The 27196-nt window shown below is 44.8% G+C and overlaps 1 protein-coding gene and 1 long non-coding RNA gene across 4 annotated transcripts in view; one reads left to right on the top strand and one right to left on the bottom strand.

Annotated features, from left to right (window-relative positions):
- The window catches only part of PDE6C (phosphodiesterase 6C), a 50902-nt gene extending 24660 nt beyond the window's left edge, over nucleotides 1–26242 (bottom strand). The window contains exons 1-14 of the mRNA XM_046026442.1: nucleotides 26014–26242; nucleotides 25823–25912; nucleotides 24754–24894; nucleotides 23540–23614; nucleotides 22407–22471; nucleotides 22240–22306; nucleotides 17659–17706; nucleotides 13704–13853; nucleotides 12979–13122; nucleotides 11628–11696; nucleotides 7126–7272; nucleotides 6779–6886; nucleotides 6285–6394; nucleotides 61–148 (exon numbers count right to left, since the gene is read on the bottom strand). Coding sequence (XP_045882398.1) covers nucleotides 61–148; nucleotides 6285–6394; nucleotides 6779–6886; nucleotides 7126–7272; nucleotides 11628–11696; nucleotides 12979–13122; nucleotides 13704–13853; nucleotides 17659–17706; nucleotides 22240–22306; nucleotides 22407–22471; nucleotides 23540–23614; nucleotides 24754–24894; nucleotides 25823–25912; nucleotides 26014–26187 — 1476 coding nt within the window. The 5' untranslated portion in view covers nucleotides 26188–26242. The remainder of the gene's footprint in view (nucleotides 1–60; nucleotides 149–6284; nucleotides 6395–6778; nucleotides 6887–7125; nucleotides 7273–11627; nucleotides 11697–12978; nucleotides 13123–13703; nucleotides 13854–17658; nucleotides 17707–22239; nucleotides 22307–22406; nucleotides 22472–23539; nucleotides 23615–24753; nucleotides 24895–25822; nucleotides 25913–26013) is intronic.
- On the top strand, nucleotides 135–22245 carry LOC123954971. Of its 3 annotated transcripts, none has more exons than XR_006821200.1 (3): nucleotides 135–169; nucleotides 17942–18050; nucleotides 21155–22245. It is a non-coding gene; the product is annotated as an uncharacterized LOC123954971 (long non-coding RNA). The 3 variants fall into 3 exon arrangements; XR_006821201.1 differs by having other exon boundaries at nucleotides 135–196; nucleotides 21562–22245; XR_006821199.1 differs by having other exon boundaries at nucleotides 135–196.
- Nucleotides 26243–27196: the final 954 nt, after the last annotated feature.

Genomic DNA, 27196 nt, shown 5'->3' with positions numbered 1-27196 from the left:
CATTTTCTGTAGGTTAGTGCTTTGATCCAGAGCTTCTGAGCTGGAGAAGGGCTCATGTACCTCGTCCTGCAGGAGAGTCTTACTGTACTCCAGGTGATGCCTCTCCAAAATGGAAGATCCGTGAAGCTTTGCCAGTGGAGACGTGGATCTAGGAGGAAGAGGATATGCCGTAAGTTCAGCAGCTTAGAGATTATATGTAAGTCCATACAGTATAAAGTCTTTACTCTCTGAGGATGTTTTCCATTTCTTCTTTCTCCCTCTCTTCTAATACCTGTGAACTGATTGAAAGGAACATATTGGGACCAATTTTTTTAGATTTAGAACATGGGAATACACTCTTTAAAAAAATTCTTTAAGAAAGCTAATTTGTTGAATGCATAAAATGACTGAATTATTTAAATTAGGAAGTTTGATTCATCCCCTGCATCTTTAAGTTTAAAATTTTGAGGTTTCCTGGAGCTTATGGCACTGGCCTGTGACTCCCCGAACATGGAACAAACCTGTCGAAGGCCCACAGATCATTTACGTGGAAAATGTTTACTAAGAATTTCCAGGAACTGGGGCACCTGAGTGGCTCAGTCAGTTCACCATCTGCTTTCAGCTCAGGTCATGATCCCAGGGTTCTGGATCAAGCCCTGCTTCGGGTTCCCTTCTCAGTGGGGAGTCTGCTTCTCCCTCTGCCCCACACCCCACTCTCATGCTCTCTTTTGCTTTCTCTCTCAAATAAATAAATAAAATCTTAAAAAAAAAAAAAAGAATTTCCAGGAACCAAAATAAAAATGATTATAAGTGATCATTTTTTTCCTCCTCCAAGACAAGGACATCAATTTTAAGTTAAACTTCCCATTTGTTAACGGTTAGGTCACAGCTTTCTATAAGTGGGGACTGCAGTCTTGGGTGCCCTGTCTTCCTTCAAGTCTTTCTGTTTGAGAAGGGGAAGCCCTCAAAAATAAAAGGTAGAGAGAGGAAGTGATAGAGAGAGGCTGAGGTCAAAGGCCTACACAGGTAGTATGAAGAATTTGTTATAAGAAATACGGAATGAATAAGTAATTTTAAGAAAGGAAGAAATCAGAGATAGGAGTGGCAGCCTTAGTAGAGAAGTTTCATCTTATTTGAGAAAGAACAGAAATTTAGGGAGTAGAAGAGATAGTAACAGGTCACTAATAAGTCTGGTAACCCACATGCTCTAGTTAGGGAACAGTCAGCCTGTGTCTGAGCAATATGATAATTGATCATAATTTTAGGACATATTTAAGTACCTCCTCTGTGTTAGCACTGGAGATTTAAAAAAATTAATTAAATCTCAATTCCGGTCAGAAAAGAATGGTGTCTTTAATTCCTTTAGGTTTAAAAGTATCAGTCAAGAAAGATTTCTGGGGATTTAGAGATACACCCAATCTCAGAATAATACCTCCCAGATTATTTATTAATACAAAAGAGAAAATGTACCTTTACCTAAAGAGAGCTCCTGGATATTGCCCATAAATAATTTAACTATACCTCATAAATAATGGGACAAATTGCTACTCGGGGCCCCCTGATGCACTGAGAAGGGTACCATCCATGTAGAATTCCCACCAAAAACGTTTACCCTGAATTTGGTAAGCAGGAAACCACTGGGAAAATCCAAGAACCAGCCTAGACTAAAAAATGGCCAAATTCGGAAAGACACAAGAAGGTTGGGGAGTTATTACAGATTAAAGAGATTAAAACTACTGGACAACCAAACACAAAGGGTGATCCTTGATTAGATCCTGAATCAAAAGGAAAAAAAAAAAAACTATAAGGGACATTATTGGGAAAATTGGGATCATTTGAATAAACACTCTGTATTGGATAATGGTAGTGTACCAATGCTAAATTTCTTCAGCATGATCATCATGTTTTGTCTCTATGGGGAAATGTCTCCCTTATTCTTAGGAGATACGTGATGAAACATTTTGGGGTAAAATGTCATGATGTCTGCAACTCACAGATGGTTCAGTAAAAAGAAAAAGAATTAATTTATATATATACACAGACACACACATATGTATATACATATTTGGAGAGAAAATTAATTTAGCAAGATATATTTTTAAAGTAAATTTCAGAGATGTCATTAAAAGTTTCCATTGGATACAGAGAAAAAATATTTTTTTAAATCATACCAGCCATCAATAATTCTCTGTATTTTGGAAGTCTGCCAACAGTAAGCTTGAAGGATGGAAAATAGCTAGTTTAGACTGTGCTACTGTCCAGGGAGAAAATAACCAAAGGAGAGAAACTCAAGCAGGAGATCATCATGTGACTTGACTAGCCAACCTACCAGTTTCCTGGACTTTTCTTTTCTTTTTTTTTTTTTTTAAAGATTTTATTTATTTATTTGACAGACAGAGATCACAAGTAGGCAGAGAGACAGGCAGAGAGGAGGAAGCAGGCTCTCTGCTGAGCAGAGAGCCCAATGTGGGGCTCGATCCCAGGACCCTGGGATCATGACCTGAGCTGAAAGCAGAGGCTTTAACCCACTGAGCCACTCAGGTGCCCCTTTCCTGGACTTTTCTTTTTTTTTTTTTTTTTTTTTTTTTTTAATTTTTTTTTTTTTTTTTTTTTTTTATTTGACAGAGAGAGACCACAAGTAGACAGAGAGGCAGGCAGAGAGAGAGAGAGACGGAGAGAGAGAGAGAGAGGGAAGCAGGCTCCCTGCTGAGCAGAGAACCCGATGCGGGACTCGATCCCAGGACCTGAGATCATGACCTGAGCCGAAGGCAGCGGCTTAACCCACTGAGCCATCCAGGCGCCCCTTTCCTGGACTTTTCAAGAATGATTTTTGAAAATTAAGACTCCAGCCAGGGACAGTGTTGGTAAGAAAGTGCCAAAGGGTTCTTTTAAGGCCTACGAGTAATATCCCAACTTCCTTAAGAAATCTGAGGACTATCGTCAGGGGAAGGGACACCACTGTCAGTATTCTCTAGAGAATTCTGAGGTGGTGGAGGAGATGATTGAAGACTGGATACAAGTAAATTTTATCCTAAAATTTAAGAAGCAGAAAATGACACAATATGTAGATGACAGAACAGGAAAGTTGACCTTTATCTCTGAAACAGTTTAAACTATTTCAGAGTTTGTAAGCACTTACAGAATTATCTTTAGGAAATCCCAAAGCAGGTTTAGAAGGAATACATGAGGCCAGGTTGATGTTATGGACCTTCTGTGACAGGGTTGGTGGGGGCAGAAGGCCACGGACCCCCTGTGTCTGGATTTTAGCGAGGCAGTTGACAGGGCACCTTAAGGATATCTGTAGTAGGTCCTGGAACAGTGAGTGTATGCACTCACATAGCTGGGCAGCAGAGCCCAATGAGTGGGCTTAATTGACTGTCTTCAACCATGAGAACAGTTTTCCAGTCCAAGGCCCCAAAACTTTGTCCTTGCTCTTGTTCTGATGCATAATTTTACCAGTGACTTGAATGAATATTAATGGAAATCAGGACTAATTTTCCAATGATAAAAAACTGGAAAAAAAATGAATCCATTGGCTGACAGAGTACGGCAAAGGCGATTTCAATTAAGAGTGAAATGAAGAATCGAGAAGATGAAATTTAATTAAGATTAGATGTAAAACACTTCAGATCCTGTCTGGATTACTGTGTTAAACGCCAAGACCTGCATTTAAAGAATGACATAAAAACACTAGACTGGATTCACAGAAGAATAGCCAAAAAAATGATGTGTGTGGAAGCTTTTTATATGAAATGGTTTAAACAGTTGGGTTTGTTCAACCAGGAAAGAAGGAGGGGGAAGTGATCATTCTCTTTTATATGAAGGAATGGTCTGTGGTACATAAATTATACATTTTCTAGCAGCTCCAGAGAGAAACCTGAACAGGACAAACAGATATGATTGGGAGACCAATTTCAGTTCAGTATCATGAAGAACATCCAACCATCAGAATCATCTAAGAGTAGAATGGTGTGTCCTGTGGGCCATTATGGGAAAAGCCAGATATGGACTCGAGGACATCGGGAGGAAGGCAGTCGAGGAGAGGCCTGTGTTGAATGGGGGATAAGATAAATTTTAATATTCCTCATATTTTGTCCCAGTAACTTCATTTCTTCAGGGAGAAGATGGAGGAGAGAAAAGAGTCAGAAAGACAAGACGGCCGAAAAACTAAACAAGAAAAAGGGGTGAAAGGAATAAAGAAATCAGTAAGCTTAGAGGCGAGTGAAGCAGAAAACAAACTGGCTGGAAAACTGAAGGGAACAAAGGGAGTAGAAGAACTGGAGGTAACGACAAAAATCTGAAAATGGCAAGGTTTTTAAGGCATTGTCAGAAGGTAGTCTATAAGACTAATAAATGAGGGTGGAAACCAGAACCAAGGGGGCCAGACATTCTCAAGATGAGAAATCAGACTATGGGCACAAGGTCCAGCCAAGAAGCAGAGTTATCTGTGATCTCTGCTGCTTCATGTCACCCTCCATGGCAAACTGATTTGTCACCAGCAATGTGAGAGTAATAATTGTGTTTCATTCCACCTTCTCAAGAACATGCCAACATCATGTCTCCATAGCTCTATGGACTCCTAAGCAATTCTTCCAGAACAATAAGGATATGAAGAGCCTCAGCAAGTGTCACAACTGAAGGACAGCATGCAGCAAGGCTGTGTTTGATCATGGTGGCACAGCAGAGCTGCCAGGACCAAGGACACCCATGCTAAGGTGCCCGCAGCGAGGAAGCCCATACACGGGCCCCAGTCCTTCCACCGCCTCCTATTGCTGCCGTCCAGTCTACAGAGAGAAATGGCAGGAGACATTCAGCGTATCCCCCAGCAGACGGACGGGGGCACACACACAGACCCCACGCCCAGCCAAAGCAGAGACCTCAGAGGTGGCTGCATCCTTCCTGGAGGCCAGATGCCACATCCAATTTGGCAAGATGGACTTTGCCTTTCTGAGCTTGTTTCTTCCTCAGTAAAAGAGGGAGGTGATAGGAGCTCTCATGTAGGAGCACTAGGAGAATTCAAAGAGGCGATGAGTGCCAAGTTCTCAGCGCAGGGCAGCACACCATGGCTGCTCAGTAGATCTGAGGTGGCTACTGCACCAGTGGTCAGAGGAGAGGAAGGGAACCCAGCCACTGTCAGGACACTGGCATGCAGGAGTGCAGAATGGCCCACGAGCACGGGGATCTCTGGAGGGGAATCCGTCCCTTGCCCGAAGCCACAGAGCCAATCCTCTTTTCAAGACAAAGCCCCACAGCTGGAGTTGCTGAAGTTGAGACTGACGTCACCACTCACGAGGTGCTTTTCATTCACTGAGCAGATTTTTCTGGAGCACCTCCTGTGTAGTTTCAGATACATGTAATTTCATTTGAGTCCCATAACAGTCTTTGAGAGGTAGATATCGTGCCCCTTCTGTGGTTCACAAATAGACCAAGTGACTTCCCCAAGCTCCCCCAACCAGGAAGTGGTTGGACCCCACAAACCCAGACTTCTCTCTAAATGCCTGGTGCCTCTGAAGAGGGGTAGGTGGTGTGTCAGAGATGAGGATACAGTGTGTCTAAGTCAGACAGAGCAGCTTAAAAGCCATGATCAAGGAGCTCAGCTGGCCACGGGCATTGCTGATGAATTTTGAAGAGTGTCAGTGACATCATAATAATACTTAGTGTTTATTTACTGTCCAGAGGCTACCAGGAGTGGAATGCTTTATATGCATGATCTCATTTCATCTTTACAAGGATCTTACCTTTTAGGTACCACTGTTACAATTCTTACTTTCCAGATGAGGAAGTTGAGGCTTACAAAGTGTAAATCACTTGTGAACCCAGTGAGCCCACATCTCTCTGAGCTGAGAAACTGCACCTTCATTGTTGCCCTTGATTGGGGTAGGAGGGGAAGGTGGCAGCAAGGATAAGGTGCCAAGCCAGCTGCAGGAGAGCTCGGGAGCTGTAGAGGAACCAGGGGAGGGGAAGGGAGTGAGCCCAGGAAGGAACGCCCTCTGGTTGGGGGTGTTCCACAAGTGTGTGTATGTGTAAGCCCAAGCCTGGTGCACTTTCATATATGAATTCCATACTCCAACTAAGCACTTGAGGAGAGGAGGAGTGACGGCATTTATGAATAAGGCAGGGCACGTCTGGAGATGAAAACCATAGGGGACGGGGGCTGCAAGCTGCAAGCATCCAGGGAGAAAGAGCAGACATTATCATGAGGGCTGAGGCTCTGAAGGAACAGAACATGGCCCCGAGATTCCTGAACATGATGAAGAGCTGACAAGTTCTCTTCTCTCCCCAAGACGGCTTCAAATGTCACTTACTTCATCTGATACAAATTATTGGTGCCTCGGTGGTCAATGTCGTGGCAGAAGGCAGCCGCGAGCATGGCGAAGGCTTCAAGATCCGTGTAGTATTTCTTCAGTCTTCCTGTCTAAAAACAGACATATATATATTTACTTAGACATATACACCTCTGAGCAGGCGCACTGAGGCCTGCCTGCAAAGGAGAAGATGGCCTGCCGCGTTTGTAGAGCAAATCGGCTTTACATCTCAGGTACTGCTGCTCATTCCTGGCAATTACAAAACCGAGCAGGTTCCTGACTGTTTCCTTTAAGGACATGAGTGTGCAAATGCCACGGTACTCATCCAACCACGCGCCCAGGGATACCCATGTTGCCTGGCCTCATCTACAGGGGCGTTTGCGGCTTATAGGATCCAAAATTACTGATCTAAAACCATGGACCACAGCCGCTTGTCATCGTGCTCATGAGGGAAGCGTGCAGGTTTCCCGCGGTTCGCAGCTCTCTGTACCTACCATGAGCAGAGTGAACATGGTCTGCCCCACATTGAAGCCGTGCCGCCAGTTGTGGTAGGTGATGGAGCGGTACCCTTTCCTCACCGTGTACATCCACCTGGTCAGAACCTGCCGCCCAAACAAGACAGCTCCATTCAGACTTTGGAATCGAATTCTAAAGATCAGAAGGTCTGTGACCATCTTATCTAAAAAGATAGGTTGGTCCTGTTTGCAGGGCTCAAGCTGATATATTTACAAAGTTAATAATCATTGAAAACCCAAACGGAAGTTAATCTTTTGAACCACGGGAAACACAGGCAAGGGCAGCAATGGCATCACACCTTACTTTCAATTACATGCTATCTGACCTCGACGGGTACTTTGAATTTCTCCACCACGTTGATTTCAAAAAACAGCCGCAGCCCACACTTAATCAGCTCATGCTCTGTGATGGGGAAGTCACTGAAACGGAACTCGTACAGGTCCACTGCTTGTGGGTCCGGCAGGTCCTCTTTCTGTGGAGACAAGGGTGGACTGCTTCGGATTACTTGCCCCCCACCACCGACCCTGCTCTCCCCTATTTCACATGGGGTGTAAAGCAGAATTACCATGAAAGGGGACCATGTGCCACCCCCCGGGCCTCTGTGCTCCTGGCCCCAGGGCCATGCAGAGGCCGTGTGTGATCCCCCAACAAGCCTGCACCATCGTCCCCAGTTTCCAGAGGGTGACGCTGAGACTTGGCTCTATTAAGAAACTTTCTGAGCGATGGAATTCAATTCTGAATCCATCTCCAGTGGCCGTTCTCTTTTTCTGATGCTAAAGAAAAGCTCTTGTTGCAGCAGTCTGGTCCGTTTTCAGGATTCGACTTCTCTCTTCTCCTCTTCCAGAAATACTTGGCAAACAGTGAATGATCACTTCATTCATTCATATCTGCTCTTTACCTGCTCGCAGACTGCAGGCTCCGCCACGTGGGATCCCACGTGTCTTATTTGCCGTGGCTCCCAGTGTCCGCAGGCCTGTGCCAGGGAGGGGCTTGGGAAATGTCTGTGGGATGAATGACGCCTCATTCACCCCACACCTTGTTAGATTGAGGACTGTGGATAAAACAGTGAACTTAGCCCGTGGCAACTGACATGGCCAGGGAAATAAAAATAGGGATCGTGCCCTTAAGGAACTTAGCTCATTGAAATATTTCTAAAATATAGATCATTGAAAGGTAAGAGCTTAGAATACTCACAGAGCATAACATCCAGGGCCTAGGGTTAGGGGTAGAAATGGAAGGCAGGCTGGTGGGGGAGTTAGAGGGAGAGATATTCTGGAAGGACGTGGACTCAGCTGGTTTGGTGGAAGGCAGGGAGGAGACCAACCCACGGGAGGAGAGAAAGCTCCAGGAGGGAGAAAGAAGCTGGGAAGAACCACGTGGGTCCACCGGAAGCGCGCAGGAGCAGTTTGGTCCAAGGGGTATTCACTGAGCCAGTCCTAAGTCCTTCACACTGTGCTAAAGCCACGTCGCTCAGCAAGTTATGGTTTCCCAGGGGGAATAGTTCATGCTCTATTTTATACAAATCTTAATGGTATGGCAGATGGCTGTTTTAAGTAAAATTATGGTTTCTCATCCCTTAAGCCCTCAGTCTGGATTGATCTCTCCTCCTCGCCCTTCTCTCCCTTCCCCAAGTCTCCCAGAGCCCTGTGATGCCTTCTCACCCGGGCTAGTCTCAGACTGGTCCGTCAGGCAGACATGATTTTTTTTTTTTTTTTTTTTTTTTTTTCCCTGCAAAGCAATGGTTTAGAGCCAAGAGACTAGCCTTTAGTTCTGGGCTCAGTTTAGCTACATCTCCCAGACTGCACAAGCCTCAGTGTTCTCATCTGTGAAACAGGAACAACAGTAGTAACAATTTTGTCTTTGCTGTCTTAATTGAAAAGCAATGCTAATCTTATCTGCCTGCATCACAGAGAATTAATGGAGATTCAGCTCACAAAAACCCTTTCTCCGTTTCTCATAGAACCTGCCTATGTCCTTCATTACTCCTTCTTGTCACCTTCTTTCTCTGTCCAAACACTCCCAGGTTCCTTGCCCATGTAGGTTCTTCTTTTCCTCTTATTCATTCATCATTTATTCATTCAATAGACATTTGTCGGTTTCTATCTGTGTTGTAGGCATTATGGATGACTAAAGCAGACACTGTCACTGTCCCTGAAACATGCATTCTCGTGGGGAGAAGCAGACAATAAGCATATCTTTTAAAAATCAGAGTAGGAGAAGGTTAAAGCAATATGTTGGGGAGTACCACACAGACGCCCTGCTGGAGGTTGTCTCAGCCCTACAGTTTGTAGAGTGAAGATAGGATGTGAAAATGATTTTAATGCTTTAAAGGCTCAGTCACACTAAAGTGTAAGTGTGCATTTTAGCAAGAATCCAAGGAAGAAGTTCTCAGAAGAATGACTCCCAGGTCTCATTTGCAGTAACAGGCAAACCAATCAAAGTAGTTTAGTACAAAAATTACAGAATTTGAAGAACAGCCGTTTTACAATATGTGGTACAGAGGGTCGATAAAAATTAAAGGCGTTTGGTTGGTCTGATAAGTGGAACTCTGGGCACCCAGTGGCCAGTCTTCTTTCCACTAAGCTGGGATGAGGGCAGTTGGGAGTGGCTGCTGTCCTGCTCGATATGAAGCAGCTCTGATGGCACCTTTCAAGGCTGGCTCGTTCCATCTACTCCCAGAATGATCCCCTGGGCACCTGAGCAGACCCCCGGCTTCACCATCTGCCCAGACAAATCCTGCTTTCCCCTCAAGCCTCCTTGCCACAGCTCCCATCTTGTGTTCTACCATCATCCGAGAGTAGAAACAGGCCCTTGGCCTCCCCTGGATCTTTGGTGCTTACGCCCTGGAAACGCATCCCTGCGAGGCAGTGTGACTGCCTGTATTTTATCCTTAAGGAACGCAGCTTCTTGATCAGACCATACTACCTTTTGTGCTCCGGATGGTAGAGTGTGTCTCACTAACTACTGACTGAAGGAAAAACACAGAATTAAGGATGGGTGACCAAAGTCCTTCTTGGGAAGTCCTCTCTAGATCTACGGTATAAATGCGAGGTGCAGGGCCTCCTGATGTGTCCTGGAGAGGAGGGAAGGAAGGCAGGGGGAGGACTTGCCTTGCCTCCTTTGCCTGCATTGGTGCAGGCTACCTCAGTCCTCCTTGTAAAACAAAACTGCCGTTGGCATCCATGACATTGTAGAAGGTCGCTAATTCTCCAGTTAGAGGACAAAGGACCTTACGTTGGAGAAGCAATAAAATGGGTAAAGAAGCAATAGCTTTACGAAGAAACACCTGTTTGAATATAAAATCTGCTCTAGGCTCATCCCAAATCATTACTGCATAAAACTTAGGAACTCAAACAAATATTTCAGAGAGGTTCCCCAAAAATTATGATCTCCACTTACCAGGATTACATTTTCATTGCAAGCATTTTTGTTGCCAACATTTTTGCCACATAACTAATTAGCTACAAGGTAATTTTTGCTGTAAAAAAATAAAATCACAAAAAATAAGAGAGGGACATTAATTTAAAAGAGTGTAACGTGGGGCACCTTAGTCAGTTAAGCATCCTACTCTTGATCTCAGCTCAGGTCTTGATCTCAGGGTCACGAGTTCATGCCTCATGTTGGGCTCCACATCAGGCATGGAGCCTACTTAAAAATTAATTTAAAAGGATGTAATGAAACATACCAAAAAATGAATAACGAAATGAAAGAGACTTTACTGCAAAATAAAAAATATTTGAATATATTTAAAATGTATAAGGTAGATTCATGGCAACATGGTGCAAATAACTGATTTTATTCTGTGCACCTGTCTTTGAAGTCTTTCATTCAGAGTAATATGTATGTGTGTGTATATATATATATATATATATATATATTTACTTGTTGATTTATATCCTCCTTTGGCATCACACTTTCTTTTTTCACTAAAATTTCTTTAAATTTCACTAAAATTTAAGGTTAACTTAATATAAGAACTATTATTTTTTTATTTTACCCAAGATTGCCTTACAAACCAATCAGTTATGCAGCAAAAATGCTTGCCCTGAAATGCTTGCAGCAAAAATGTCTATGGCAAAGAAGTTTAGGGCAAAACTACCTAGAATCAAATATAGTATTAATGACAGGAAGAGAAGTTATTCCAAGTGGAAATGATAGGGGTGGCCCAATGGCAACCATAGGAAAGAATCACATTCCTCCAAATTCCAAAAGGAAGAAACCAGACCTGGCAGAAGACAGTTGGGCCTCAGAGGGTCTACATTCTACTGTGATTTTGTCATGTCTTCTGGGGTGATTACAGTGCAATCCAAAACTATTAAAATACATAAGGCCATAATATCCTTAGAGTCTGTGCCTGTGTTCCCTATGTGGAAGTCTGGTTTCTTTCTTTCTTTCTTTCTTTCTTTCTTTCTTTCTTTCTTTTTTAAGATTTTATTTATTTATTTGTCAGAGAGAGAGAGAGAGAACACAAGCAGAGGGAGCAGCAGGCAGAAGGAGAAGCAGGCTTCCCACTGAGCAAGGAGCCCAATGTGGGACTCTATCCCAGGACCCTGGGATCATGACCTGAGTTGAAGGCAGCCGCTTAACCAACTGAGCCACCCAGACATCTCAGAAGTCTGGTTTCTGATTCTAAATTATCTTTGTGGATTGGACTGTAGGAGACAAGGAGGAAGAAATGCAGAGAACCAGAAGATCACTCTTTATAAGAAATCTCTTTTCTTTTTAGCCTTTAAAGATGCCAGAGAAGAGAAAGTCAACACTTACTTGAGAAATGAGAACATGTATTCTAATATTAAAAGGTGTAAAGGATAGAAGTAAAACACTTACCAAAATTGTGATAAGTTGTTTTTCTTCACAGTCTTCAATTACATCTGTATTTAACTTCTCTTTAATTTTCTAAAATGTAAAAGGAATCGGGGTGTGAGATTCCTCTAAAGTTAATTTCTATCTGATTCCTCTACTCTTAAAATTGGTTTAAATGTATTTAAAATATGCTGTAATGTGTTCTATGCAAAGATGTATTCTGGATACAAAGAAGACCTATAACATTATTATGAAGAATTTTCTCAAAAAAACAAAACAAAACAAAACAAAACAAACCCTAATATAATTAATTTCTTTCTTCCCCCCAAATGTAAAATGTAACAGTGACTGTCTTAGAGACAGAGAGAGAAATGTGGGTTGTATGTAGGCAAGAAAGAGAAAAATTTGTTTTTCTATGAGTTCTTTTATTTTCTCCTTTGTTTTCTATGAGTTAATAATACTTTCCCTTCATCCTCCCTAGATTTTCTTATTTTTAACATTTCAAATTGTCAAATAAAATTTCTCTTAACTTTCAAACCACTCAGCAAAACCAAAATGAGAAAAAAAGAAAAAAAAAACACCCCAAGAATACTACACCTACACACACTCCAAAAACTAGGGAAATAAAAGGAATAAAGATAGTGGGTCTGTGATATCTTCCCTTCATGTGCTGGTGATTAGAACATTGTTAGTAAATATCCATTTGCTTCCCCATCATCCATGATACTGGTCTTGGCCACATTTGGCCAATGAGACTTTGAGTGAATGTGATGTGAGTGAAGACTTGAAATGAGCTTGCACACTTGGGCTTACTCTCTCGCACTTCTGACATCATCATAAGAACACTTCTCAGGTAGCTGCTGGTCAAGAAGAATGATATATGCATAGAGCAAACCAAACTCACAGCTTAGAGCCAAGCCCAACTAAGGATCAGTTGAAGCCTGGTCAACCCACTGATGCCTGAGGAGGAAATAGATGTTTGTTGTCATATACCACTGACATGTTTGTTATGCAGCATTATGTGGTAATAGATGACTGGTACATTTCCCTTCCTGGAAATATTTTTTCCTCACTAACACACTTGAATCTAGCTGCCACTCCTGTAGCTCCTACTGATCTATGAGCTGTTTTTTAAAAAAATTTTTTTTTAATGTTTTAAGCAGAGTGCAATTCCAACCAAGCAGCTGAGACATCTAATAAGGCTCTGTGTCCCCTGGCCCACCCAGGTCCTCCCCCAAACTTCCTTCTTTGTCTCATCCTCATTAGCTCAGGAGGATCCTCCGATCCTCATTTTTCAGACCTCTAGGTAATTAAACAAATTCCAGAAGCTGCGCTTAGATGTCACCAAATGTCCACAACCGAATTCCCCACTTACCAGAATGGACTTGATTTCATCGGGTGTGGCTTTGGTCTGGCTCATGAGCATTTCCTGAGCTATATCCTTTCTGTTTTCTAGCTTATTCATTTTATCATAGGTGTCAGTATTTAAAAGAGACCATCCAAGAAATTGTGTGAGAGTCTGAAACGGATAAAATGTGATTCAATTCTCTACAATTGAAAACTTGTTTTGGAGGCAATCATTGGCATCTTTTCTATCAATCAATCTCCTTCCCACCATCAACAACCCAGCTTCTTATTTCAATCAAAGAAAAAAACATACTAATAATCAGCCCCAAACAATAAAACTGGCTAAGCCCTTGCTTTTCAAAATGCACCATGCCCCATAAATACTTTATTAGAGGAGAGAAATTTCAAATATACAGTAGAATAAAGCACAGTCTGAAACTCAGAGGATTGGGGGAGATAGCAAGAACGACAAGGAATAGAAGGGGTGGGGAAAGGAGATAGAAACCTTCTTTCTGATTTCCTCATATCGTAAAGAATTTTGATTAAGCCAGAGTTCAATCTCGGGAAGAAAATGTTGCAGTCTACAGATGTCAGGAAATGGAAATGACACAATGGGCACATACTGACCACAACCATGTGTGACTCATGCCTTAATTGCCCTTCAACAACATCCCTCCAGAGTAACAAATAATGACGCTGCCGCCATTGTTTCATGAATTTCATTTACCTCCATTATTTTATAATTGCGCTTACCTCAGTAATGTGTTCATCATACTCATCGAAAGGTTTTCCATCTTTTCTGTTATAAAATGTAGCTACTCCCACAATATCTTCTTTCTTGTTGACAATAGGCAGGGATAAGACATTTTTAATGAACCAACCCGTTTCATCTACAGGTCCTTTCTACAAACAATAAAGACATTCAGATTATGCTGTGACTTTTAATTTTGAAATAACTATAGATTCACAGGATGTTGCAAAAGAAACGTACAGAGAAGTGCTACGCAACGTTCACCCAGTTTCTCCAGTGGGAACACCTTGTGTAACTGTAGTGCACTATCAAATCCAGGAAATAAAGATTGATACAAGCCCTGGATCTCACTCAGATTTCACTAGATGCGTGTGTACTTACTTGTGCATGCATGTATATGTGTGTGTGCATTTCTGTGCAAATTCATCACACGTGTAGCCATGTGCACCCTGCCCAGAAGCAAGATACGGAACTAACACAGCACCCCAAGTCTTCCCTGAGCTGCCCTCTCATCACCATCCCCCCAACCGAGGCTACCTTTAAAGAAAGAATAATCTAGTCTCTCTGTCAGATGCACAATTCCACACTGTATCAGAACATGGCCAGGACTAGCATGCCGTCAAGATGTTCTAGCACATGTGATTCAGTGTACTAGAACCAAGCATCTGCATTGTGATGACCTTAACCTCTTTTCTTTGCCCCCCAGCACTTACCTCTATGTTACCTCAGTGTTCTCTGGTCACTTTTTCTTTCCCCAACACCTGTTTAGCTAATTCCTCACATTAAATCTCTCTGTTGAAATACCTAGTGTGGTTTCTGTTTTCCTGACTGATCCCTCAAAACAGTCTTCTGCTTTGGGGGCTGCTCTATTTAGTGAACATCCGTCAAGGTCCAGCCTGTCTTGCCTCTCCCGTGAAACCTTCTCTCACCTTCCTGACCCATATGGAACTTCTCTTTTTCAGAACACAATCAGCGCTTAGTGCCTGGGGCACACAACTTAGCAGTTAGACAATTTCCACATGCTTCGGAGTTGTTGATTTTTGTCTGTGAGGCTATAGTCTAATCCTGCCGAAGAGTGTCTCACACACTGTTGAGCTCCGCACAAGTGACGGGACAGGGCCGAGCATGTGACAGGTGCTCGGTAAACAGAGGCTTTTAGTCAGAGGTTTGTCTCTGGACTTGCAGTGAAAAGCAGATGGAAACCAAACCTCAACTTATGTGTCTTGGTGGTCAAAGCTTTGGGGAAAAAAAATCAGCATACAGTGTTTCCCAGTCTTTATCCTCAGAAAATACTGTGAACTGTTTCTCTACGTACACTGCCAGATAGACTAGGGACAAAAGCAATTGCAGAGAGTATATTACCTGTGTACAAAATACCTTCACAACCATAAGCACCCTGTATATTTTTAAAAGCTTCCAAAACAGGGTTTAGTGACCGTTTCTCAGTTTTCGGTAAATATTCTTTTGTTGCCTGGGCATGTTCATGTGTTTTGCTGTTACTAAGTTAGTTAAAGCTTGTTAACAGAAAAATTGTAGAAGGAAATAAAGATTTAAGAAAAATTAATAGGTTGAAAACTTAAAACAGAAAATTCTATGTGTTATTTTTTTCCCCCTATGAATGGAAGATCACTTCAATTGACTTAAAGGAAGAAACCCTTCATCCACTTCAAGGAACACCTTGCAGGTGTCTACGTCCAAATCCTAGAGCCTGTGGATACGTTACTTTTCATGGCAAATGGGCATTAAAGCAGCACATGAAATTAGGGCTGCTCACCAGCTGCCCTTAAGACAAGGAAATTATCCTGGATTTTCCAGGTGGACCCAAAGTAATTATAAGGATCCTTAAAAGTAGAAAAGAGAGAGTTAGAATCAATGAAGAAGACAACAGAAGCAACGTCAGGGGTGATGTCATTGCTGGCTTTGAAGATGGCAGGGGGCCATGAGACAAGGAACACAGGTAGCTTCTAGAAACTAGAAAAGATGAGGAGATGGGTTCTCCCCTACCGCCAACACCCTGATTTTAGCCCAGCATGACCCATTCTTGGACTTCTGACTCCAGAACCATAAGATAATGTAGTTGTGCATGAGTGGTGATTTGTTACAGCAGCAATAGAAAGCTAATCCACCAGGTCCCCTGAGGAACACAGTTTGAGAACTTGGCCTTTGCAGGTTTGCTGTGACCATAGTTCACTTGGAATCAGTCGTTTTTCCATTAAACTTCCCAGGTACAAAAGGTACTAGTGACAATAGAGGTGGGGTATGAGCAGGTGGAGAGATAGTGGGAAGGTGAAGAGAGACCTGTGGAGGGCGGCAACCCTATCCTGAATCTGCTCTGTGGAATGATCCCCAGGGGCGATGTCCCTGAGGAGGCTGGAAGGAGGCCCGAGGAGGCTGAGAACACCATCAAGATTCAGTCCTGACCCTGGCTAGTGATGGGCGGGGTGGGGGGAGCAGTATCTTAGACCAAGATGCCGTTGTCAGAGTTCACAGGGCTGTTGGGGGGGGGTGGTTCCTGGGGCCAATGTTGTGGCAGGAGGAGCTGGGATCTCCCAGCAATGCATCTGCCTCAGTATCCCCACCACGCTCAGCCAGCGACTGGGGTGGCCTGCGGGAAGCAGCCTTGTGCTCTGGTGACTGTGGACTGGGAAGCCCAGTAGCCATTGCACGGTCATCCCTCCCACCGCCAGAGACCCGAGAAGCCCATGTTCACGGGCACCACACGGGGGTTTCTTGGAGAGCTGGGAAATTCCTATGGACTGGAGGTTTACCCAGTCAGGTCTGCAGCCTCCTGGCAGCCAGGGCCATCGGAGTCATGTGTGGCTGCTCTCAAACCTCAGAGCACAGCCCCGGGTCCCCTGGGTCAGCTCCCTTCCCTGCCCAGTCAGACAACAGCTGCTGAAGGTCAGACACTTTAGAAATTGCTTGTCCCCTTTTGTTCCTTCCTGTGCACACTTTTCTGGCACCCAACTGCCGTAAAGGTCAGGGTCAGAACCAGCACAGTGTGGTCACCGTGAGGCTGTGGCTGCGAGGGGTGGAGAGCTGGAGCAAATGCGCCATATGGTGTTTGTGTGTTTTCCATGTGGGTGAGCAGCGGGATGAGTGGGGAGATCAGAGAGAAACCCTCCAGGAAACCAGGCAAGTGGGTCTCCGTTTGCCTGCCCAGCTTGGGACGCTGCTGCTCATCCAGTCCTCAGGCCCCAGGAGACCGGATCTCCATCAGGCGGAGATGGGGCTCTGCGTGTATGTCTGTGTGAGACAGGAAGCCAGGACCAATGGCCCTCACAGGGAGGGCTGTCTCTATTGCTGACTAGAACCCGGGCTCTAACTGGATGTTTGTTAAAACAGGACACTGAACACAGGCCAGAAGGCAGAAAGGGAGAGGCTGCAGGGACACATGCCAGTTTCTCCCCCGCCGTTGCAGGGTGGCGGGGGTGGGTTGGAAAGGACAGGTGGGGAGGGGGATCCCTGGATGTTGCAGGAGGAAAGATAAAACCAAGAGTCTGACAGCAGGAGAGACCCCCAAGGCCCCAACAAATAGATTTTCTTTCCCAGTAAACTGCAGAGAAAGGCCTGGGAAACCCACCGAAGGGCTGAATCCAGGTGGTAGAAGGCATACAGCTAATCCCTCAGCCGAAAAACATTTAGTGAGCACCTGTGAGGTGCCAGGCACTGCTCGAAGCCCTGGGCGACCAGGAGAGGGTAGAATGAAGAAGTGGCAGAGACTGCACCCTCCCACCCCCGGTTGTTGGGGTGACAGACATCCCGTCTCCTTCTCTCGTCCCCCTCCTTCTCTCACCTCTTTTTCCTTCCCTGTAGAATCTGCTACTTGGTGGCCCTGGCCCAGCCAGGGTGAATGGGACAGAAGCCTTGAAGGTCACCTAACCCCAAGACAGACTCTAGGGATGGGGGGGCGGGGAGCAGCGCTCCTGGGTGAGGCCTAGCTGAGGGCAAAGTTACCTGAAATGTGAAGTATTCGTCTGCAGGGGCATTCAGCATGTTACAAATCTGTAAAGCAAGAGGACATGAGAGACCTAAAACATCATGTGGTGGAACCATGAACCCACAAAGCAGACGTAAGAAAGAATGCAACAGGGGAGGGTTTCCTCCACAGCAATACATGGCTCCCAAGTGAATTATTCACACCAACCTTCACTGGGCCAGACTCACTAACAACACATGGAGGGTCTAATTAAGCCATTGTATGGCATTTAGCACAATCTTTGCTCTTTCTTATTCCCAGCCTCTCAGGATTCTTCTTCCAAATTCCAAACAATTAGCTGTTCAGACCAAGGAGAGGAGGAAGCTGAGCAGAAGACTGTTCTGCTGGGGCAGGTGTGGTAGTGATGCTGGTAAGAGTCTGTTTCCCTCCCTCCCTCCCTCCTTTCCTTCCTCCCTCCTTCCATCTCTTTCTTTCTTTCTTTCGTTCTCTCTCTCTTTTTCTTTTCTTTCCCTTCTTCCTCTCTCTCTCCCTTTCTCCCCACCTTTCTCCCTTCTTCCCTCCCTCCCTCCCATCCTTCCTCTCTCTCCCTTTCTTTCTTTCCTTCTTCCTTTCTTTCCTTCTGATGTGGGACCTGAGTTGCAAGCAGGTAGCTAAGGGAGGAGGAAGAAGCCAGGCAGATTTAGGTACAAGTAAGTGGTCACTCTGAGATGTCACGTGAAGTACTGAATTCAGAAACTACTGATTTCAACCACAAGGACAAGAAACATTCCATTCTTGGTAATTTTTAATCATCTGTAGGTCAAATCATATCCACAAACAGGTCTCAGTAAAATGTTATAACTTTCTTTCCACCAAAACTAGAGTAGATCCTTAAAATCATAGCATTTTAAAGTTGGAAGGAATTTTAATCATTAAGCTTGAGCTTCTTCTTTTAAAAAAAATTTTTTTTTAAGATTTTATTTATTTATTTGACAGAGAGATCACAAGTAGACAGAAAAGCAGGCAGAGAGAGAGGAAGGGAAGCAGGCTCCCCGCCGAGCAGAGAGCCCGATATGGGGCTCGATCCCAGGACCCTGGGACCATGACCCGAGCCGAAGGCAGAGGCTTTAACCACTGAGCCACTCAGGAGCCCCGAGCTTCTTCTTTTAAAGATGAGGAAATAGAAGCTCAAAGAGGTTAAGAGACATTGTTCAAAACCATGGGAGGAAGCTCAAGGTGGAGTCTGAGTGAGGGGACTGGTGTGGCCCACTCTCCTTGGGAGGGGCGGGGCGGCCCTCACTTGTAAGATCTGTCCATTTCCGTGGCACCAATACTCCCACCGTGGGCAACAGTTTAACAACCTGCTCATAAAGGTGCCGAAACTCTAACACTGGTGAGCGGGGAGCAAAGCCTTCTACCCCCGCTCCCCCGCCCCAGCGTTAGCGCTCACAACCAACCGTGGTCAAGCCATACATGCTGGGTTTGTGCTACTCTTAGAAAGCAACTGTGCAAGTCTTCCAAAGGTTTTGTTAGCATACACAGCCAAAGAGTCGAAGGAATTACGGGTGCCGTCCATTAATTTTACGGTCTAACCTGAGTGAATTTGTGGCTGAGCATCCTTCCGGTATGTTTTAAAGAGGCAGGAAGTAGCTTAGTCCTCTTTTCTGACCTTTCTATCAACGGTGTCAGTTTCCACCCCATACTTTTACGGCCGCTGGAGAACATCTACCTGGGGGTCAAGATCCAAGAGGCCCAGCTTTTTAGCTCAGTATTCAGAAATCCTTGCTCTCTCTCGTTCCCACATCTTAATTCCAGCTTGGCTTGATCCTGTATTTCGTGCCTCCAATGCTACAATCTGGCCTAGTTCTCATTTTTAATATCTGAGAAATCATTCAACTGGAGCCTGTCATGTCCCATTCAGAGCTGGGAGGTACTTGTTTAATGAGAACTCTGTGCACGTGTCCCCTACATCCAGAGAGGTCGGGCTGCGGGACTTCCGCGACAGCTCGCCCTAAAGCGTGCCTCTACTTTCTCTCTCTAATCCAGCGAAATGACTGAGGGAAATGTTTTAAAAAGCTAAAAGGAAAAGTTTCAGCACTTTATAGGTGCACCAGTAATTATGATTAAAATTGCGGATCATTTTTATATAGAAAATAGCATCTAGAAATTCTCAAAGGCCCCATCTCTTAAATAATTAGGTCAATAACCTTATTCTACAAATGTGAGTGTTAAAGCCCAGAGAGGTCAGGGGATTTGTCCAAGGTCAAGGATTTGCCAAGGGATTTGCCCAAAGCAGGACTGAGTCAAAGCACCCAGGCTCTTGAGCCATAGCCTCTCACTCTCTAGGCCAGAGTGTGCCACCATATTACCAGAGGCCCCCGGGGAGGCATGGCTTCAGCTAAGGCTGCTGTAATGTTTGACATCATCCTTTAGACTAGGGGTTCCCATCCAGGATGGCGTGCAGCGTCTGTGGGTAGAGATCAGTGATGCTGCTGAATATCTCCCAATGTGCGGCATAGCTTCCTCCCCGCCCTCCGCCCAACCCAAAGAATCATCTGGCTCCAAAAGTCAATAATGTTAAGTTTGAGAAAATGCTGTGCTAAACACAAAATGTGTTTTTAGTAAGTCTGGCCCCTTGTAAGTACATCGTATAGGGTGACACCTTTGGGAGGGAAAGGGAAGAACATTAATAACTCCAGCACAACAACTGCCCATGGAAGCTGGCCCAGGCTCGCTGGGATGTAAGCTCAGCCTAATTATGAAGTCCCAGGAAATGGGTCAAGCTCACCTCTCTGCAAATCAATTCCCACTTTGGGAATGCAATTTGCCTAAGAAGGAATTTGGTGAGAAGTACCTTAAACAAGATTTCCAAGAGTTTGCCACCAGTCCTGGGCTACCAGCAGAGCAGGAATGGGGCCCAGGGTGGGAGCTGAGATGTGGAAGGCAGTGGGGCAGTGTAAGCAGGGCATCTGTGTTAGAACCGAAACCTGGGGGAGAATCCTCCCCTGCTTTGGAAATCCATCTCTTGGCAAGTTGGTTATATGACAAGTTTGATGACTTGTCAGGTTAGCCATTCAACAAATTGGCTTTTGACACCTTCACTTCATCCAAATGGATTTTGGGGGGAAAATCTGTTTCCTAGGAAACAGCCAAGGAGACAATAGGTGCTTAAAAGTCGGGGCATAAATCCCTCCACACTGACCATGGCAGCGTTGGCCATATTGAATCTGATAAAACTCCGAAAATGGGTCTAGTATTTGGCCTGCCAGGAAACCAAGAATGGGGCCTACGGCTGAGCAATCTGGTGACATATCGAAGCTGAAAGTTGTGGTATCTGTGGACTCGGGAATGAACTGGAATGCTTTGGTCATTCCTACTAAGTCAGGAATGACATTTTAAAAACCAATCATTTTGCAAATATGAAAACGTGGTATTTGTTTGTACATAGTGCTGTTTATTCCTAAAGGAAATAAACTTGTTTTTCCTCTCCTTTTGCTTTTCTTCCCCTTTGGCATGTCTCTACACTGGAAAAAGGGATCATGTCGTCTGTCCGAGGCCATCTGGTCCGGTAACCAGTGAACTCAGGGTTTAGGCCTCCTGAAAACCCCAAAGTAAAGCCCCCAACATACGAAGAGCCTTCAGCCACATCCAGAATTTTCCTTAATCTGCTACCATTCCAAACCCAGCAATATTCACACTAAGCAGGTTAACCTAGCTAACCTCTGACCCTTGACTGGCTCTATTAGTCACTATAACTTACATGCTCATTTACTAAATAATGAAGATGAATTAACACTGCCAACAACACAAGGACAACACTAAAGAAAAACCAAATATGCAAATAAGTACTATAAATACATTACAGAAACTTGGATTTGTGAAGGGGAAGATGGGAAAATGCCAGTATAAAGAAATGTTGGAAGCACTGAACTCTCTTGCAGGGAGGAATCTTGATGCCAAAAGAAGACACAGATGGTGGAGAAGCCCAACAAGGGAGAGAAATCCGCCATGGAAGGAAGGAGAGCATGGTAGAAGAGTGGGAAAGCTCTGGCGAGTCTAGTTCTCTGCCTTGAGACTTATGGGACCTACCAGAGACCTCTTGTTTGTTGTCTCCCATACCTGAGCTCTCTTCGCCAGACCTGGCCAGCTATCTGTCCACCCCATCCCACCCCGACCTAACAGACCAAGGTAACACTCTTCACTTCCTTTATTAACTCACTCATTTTGGCCATCCGTGACAATGTCCTCCATTTACACATTTTTGTTGGTAATTTCCCATGCTTTGAAAGTCTTCACCAAGGTAACTATACTTGAGATCAAATTAAACCCAACACGAATCATAGTCACAGATCTTTAAAAGACATTTGAAATTTGCATGACTACTGAGTAAGGAGTTGGGGGAATGGATGGGTCTTTCTCATGTTGACTAAATATTGTCGTGTCAAGTTTGGAAGTCTCTAGTGAACCTCCTTTCAACTGCCCAGAGTCCTCTCTCCCACGTGCTGTGAGGGCATGTCATTCTTTCCTCCTGCATCTTACTTTCACATCTGTTCCCGTCCCATAGCTAGTAAGAGTTTCATCCAATACTATTCAAGATTTGAGTGTGTTCAGGAACTTACAAATCCATTTTCGGCAACGTATGTTGGCAACCCACTAACGAGAGTCCAGTGGTCTGCAGGGGGGCTCCTTGAGGAAGATTAGAAGAAAGAGAATCATTGCCATACAGAGACAAGCAACATGCACAAAAACAAAATGGCAACTCCTACTGCCTTGGGACAGTACTCACGGAATCACTTTGATCTCTTCTTTTCCATGTAAAATGTAATCAATGATTTTATAAAAGATGACTTCCTAAGAGGAAAGAGATTATGAGGACAGTCTTATTTCCCAAAAAAAAGACTTTTCATCAACAAACTTGTACTTTAAGGCTGATTTAATTGTGCCGTATTTTATGCTTGCTTTGTGTAACTACCGCAGCCACTGCTCACATCCTGATTACAAGCTCACACCACAACTGGAAATACTAGTGGCTCATTAGCCGCACAAACAAGGTTGTGCAGATAAATTTTATTTTATTTTTTAAAAAGATTTTATTTATTTATTGGACAGACAGAGATCACAAGTAGGCAGAGAGGCAGGCAGAAAGAGAGAGGGTGAAGCAGGCTCCCCGCTGAGCAGAGAGCCTGATGTGGGGCTCAATCCCAGGACCCTGAGATAATGACCTGAGCCGAAGGCAGAGGCTTAACCCACTGAGCCACCCAGGAGCCCCTGTGCGGCTAAATTTTAAAAGCTGAATTTATCCACACAACTTTCAAAGGACTCTTGTTTTACTTTTAACTGACCCCTTTCTATTTTCTAGAAATACCTGACTGATAACTAGTAGTGGAACACAGCATGTCATTTCTCAACCTCGGCCAATGTGTTTGTGAACCTGAGGCGGGGACACATTCCATCCCAGTACCCTCACTTTCCTCTGCTGGGAATACAGTGGTGAGACATTGTTCCTGCCCCCTGAAGCTTGCTGGCAAGGGGCAAGGTTAATCCAATCCATCCCTCACCTGGAGTCTCCAATCTAGCAGGTTTGAAGGAGGGCCTGGGCACTGGGTGCTCAAAAACTAGGCCGGTGGCTCTAATGTGTCCTTCCCTCTTGAGAACTACAGATTCACCAAGCCCAGCTATACAGAAAAGGAAATTGAGAGGTAAACAATGAGTTTAGGCAAGGACCACCCAGCTGGCTTGGGCAGAGCTGAGACGTGGACCTCAAACTCCTTGTCCAGTGCTCTCTCTGCTACTCTGAGGTCCCACCAAAACTTACGGGACTAGGATCCAAGGCCTCTCAGACCAGCGCTCTTTCCTCTCTGCTGGTTCTGGAGCTCTGTACCAAGCACCCATAGCACAGAGGTAGATGTTGGCACTTACTCGGCCATCCGGGGTCTTTGGACCTTTATAAGGCTCGACTTCTCCAAGCTTGATTGGCCATTCATCATAGAATTCCTGGAAGCAATTATATTTAGATATTATCAAACAAACTATTCCATGACCTACCGTGTCTTCTGTGAGCTTCATGGCTTTGCATATTTTTTTATGTTAATTTAGAATTCTGGAATTTTAGAGCTGAAAAAGACCTATAAGTCCCGGCAATACTGCTTACGAACTTGAGGCAGTGAAGTCTCTTAGCCTTTTTCCTCTGTGAAAAACAGATAATAATAGAATTTATACTACAGGGTGGTTGTGAGGATTAAATGAGCTATACATGCAGAGCACCAACCCTGACACATAGGTAAATGGACTCAGAAGCCAGCAGCTCTTTTATAGATAATTAAACCAAATCTAAGTAGGTCAAGAGGCTTGGTCAAGGTCACGCGAGGTGGTCATTTTCTCAAGGCAGAGGGGCCTGCACAGCCCCTGAGTGTCTTTTATAATGTGCCTGAGATTAGTTGGAGGGCAGGCACACAGCCAGTCCTGGACAGTGGAGAAGTGGGGAAGTCTGCTCAGCCCTTCTCGGGAAGGGCATCCCTCAGATGAAAGGCAATGGAAGTGATATTTGCAGGAGGCACCTCCCAGTTTCTTCCTCTCTGTGTACTACCTCTGGAGCTGCATCAGCCCACTTGGGGAGACCTTGTCAACATGCTGCAGGCAGTGGAGACCATGGCAGGGGAAACAGGAAGCCCCTGGGACCTTGATGACTGTACTGAGCTCTGAATGACCCAGCCTTACACTGCCTGACCTTGGGACTTCTTGTTAAATGAGATAATAACTGTCTTGCTGTTACTTACTGGGTCTGATGTTCCTTGCAGTCCAAAGCACCCCAACCAATACACTCAACCACCAAGTCCCAGAGCCGGGATCAAAGCTCAGCTCTCCTGACACCTGGTCCTGTGTTTATCCACTTAGAACAGCTACTCTGGTAAAAATAACTTCCATTCACATGGAGAATAAGAATGTAAAAGATATAATATTCATTACTTATGTTGAGCTAGGAGCGCTCCAACCGAATTAATGAAACAAGATGAAAAATGAACATTATCTATTGTGTGTGAATAGTATCCATTTTTTAATGGATCCCATTTCATGTGTTGGGTGTTGCATAGATGATTTCAGGGGAGACAAAAATGTAATGGAGTGATGAGGACCTTCTCCTTGGTCATGTCCAGCAGTCCGATGGAGTACCGCTCACAATTCAGATATGTTCTAACTGTGTAGAGTGCTTTGTGAAACTGACGCTCCACATCCGTGAGCTCTTCAAACACTTTGTTGGCCGACCACATGAGAATCTGAAAGGGGGAAGTAAAAAGAAAACACTCAGAACAAAACTCACGGTGAAGAGGTAGAGCATTTGCCAAAAGAAAGTAGGAGATGCCTCCAATAAAAGAACATGTATCACCGAACAATGCAATTTCATTTTTGAGCATCGTCATGTCTGACCCCCTACTCAGATTCTCCGAGTGGGATGATGAGCAGACCTGTGCAAAGGTGAGGGTCTCTGAAAGCGGTACCCCATGACTGGTCCCCAATGTCAAAGGGCAGGTGACCTCACATTAGAAGTAGAGACAGTCTCCAGGCAGAAGGTCCAGTATTGGTGATGCCCTGGCACCTGCTGCTCCCCTGGGGGGCAGAAATCCATATGCCTCCTTCCACGTGTCCTGAGCTACTCAGAGGTAACCTCATCTGGACAGTTGGCTAGGAGAGGACGTTGAAAGCCCTTCATCCCCACCCCTCTCCCACCATTATACAGATGAAGAAATTGACATCCAGAGAATAGCCTGGTTCCCTGGTTCCCAGTATTGTTCCATATCCCTCTGGCTCACAGAGGCAACAGACTTCAGAAGAGGGATTTGCTCCTGAAATTAATAGCTTCCATATGGACCAGGAACTCCTAAGAGCTTTGTGTGGATGAATTCATGTAATGATTAAATGATCCCAACAACCACATAGGGTAAGTACTATAATTATCTCACAGAAGAAACCATGGCTACCCAGGATAAAGACGAGGGAAGCCAGTTGTACACACAGATGGAGGAGCAGGGAGGTGGGGGTGGGAGGCAGGGGCCGACATGAGAAGACAGCCAGGACTAATGTTTTGGAATCAGTTCCACGTGGCTTAAACCCCCGAGAGCGATAGGAGGGGTCTGGGCTTGTTGCCTCTGGGTCCCTTTGTGAGAACAGGAAAGCATGGAGTGAGGAAGGTCAACTTCCAAGTACCTGGCTTCTTCGGGATTCAATGCTGTACAGATAGTTGGTATGATGAAGCTTCAGGATGACAGAAACAAAGTTGAGGTATTTGCAAAAGATCTACAGGAAGCAGAGAAAAACAAATTAGCTATGGTCTCTCTCTCCGTTAAACAGGAAATAAATTCCCCGAGCCTCCAGCCGGGTGCCCAGGGTAGAATTACCTCCTCATCCTGTTTGGAAAACTCAGAGGCGTTTACTTTGTTAATCGCCATAACCACCGCAAGAACCTCCTTGCCCATCACGATCGGAGTTGCCAGCAGGTTCTTTGTGACGTAGCCGGTTTGTTTGTCCATGAAGTCAGAGAAATGGCTGTTCTGAAAGACACATTCACACATTCGCCAAAGCAGTACAGAACCATGAAATGTAAGTCTAAGAATGGCACCAGAACATTCTCTCTAGTCCAAACCTGGTCTGGACAGGGGACCAGGGCCCCAGCACAGCGGTCCCGCCCACACCCCCATCCTGTGATTTCACAGAGCGAACTCACGTGTTTCAGGTTAAGCATCTCCCACCTGAACTATGGCCTATCTAGGCGAGGATGTGGTAGGGCCAAGAGAAAGGAGGTGAGGTCATGGCCAAGAGGAAAGGGGGTTGCTAAGAGGAAACAGGGTTACAATGGACAGACGGTGTGCAGGGAAGGAGTCACAGCTGGGATTACAGGTGTAGAGCCACGGAGCTCAGCTTTCTAACTGTGAGAGTAAAATGTGCGTGAAACCAGTGCACCATAACACAAAGAAAAAATGAATGACTCCTCAAACTCCTTCTAATCTTGCTGACTTGAGGGAACCGGTGTTAACAGCTTGGTATGTGTCCTTTTTTTCCCTTTATTTTTTAGAGATTGATTGATCGATTTGAGAGAGAGACTACAGGCCAGGGGAGGGGCAGAGAGAGAGGGAGGCAAGCAGACTCCTTGCGAAACAGGGAGCCCAACCCGAGGCTCCACCCCAGGACCCTGAGATCACGACCCGAGCCAAAACCAAGAGCAGACACTTAACAGACTGAGCCACTGGGTGCCCCAGTTTATCTCCTTGTAGGCCTTTCTCTAACTCTTGGACAAAAGTTTTTCCTTTTTTATAAAATTTTCCTAATTCACACCATGCTTGCAATCTATAATGATACTTTACGGACTTCCCTCCAGACCTGTGTAAATGGGTGTGAATTCAGCCTCTAGATTCCTACCCAGTACTGCCCAGTGTGGGAGGCCCGTGGTCCGCTCAGTCAGTCTCCACTGACTCCGTAGTTTTCTTCACTGAAAACAATGCCGCATTAATCACTCTTGCTTTCATTGTTATGGGATGGATGCTGAGGTGAAAAATCTCTTTCGCTGGAGCCACAGATATATGC

Source organism: Meles meles, chromosome 13 (genome assembly GCF_922984935.1).
Source record: "Meles meles chromosome 13, mMelMel3.1 paternal haplotype, whole genome shotgun sequence".
Classification (NCBI taxonomy): Eukaryota; Metazoa; Chordata; class Mammalia; order Carnivora; family Mustelidae; genus Meles; species Meles meles.
This window is presented reverse-complemented; position numbering and strand designations above follow the sequence as displayed.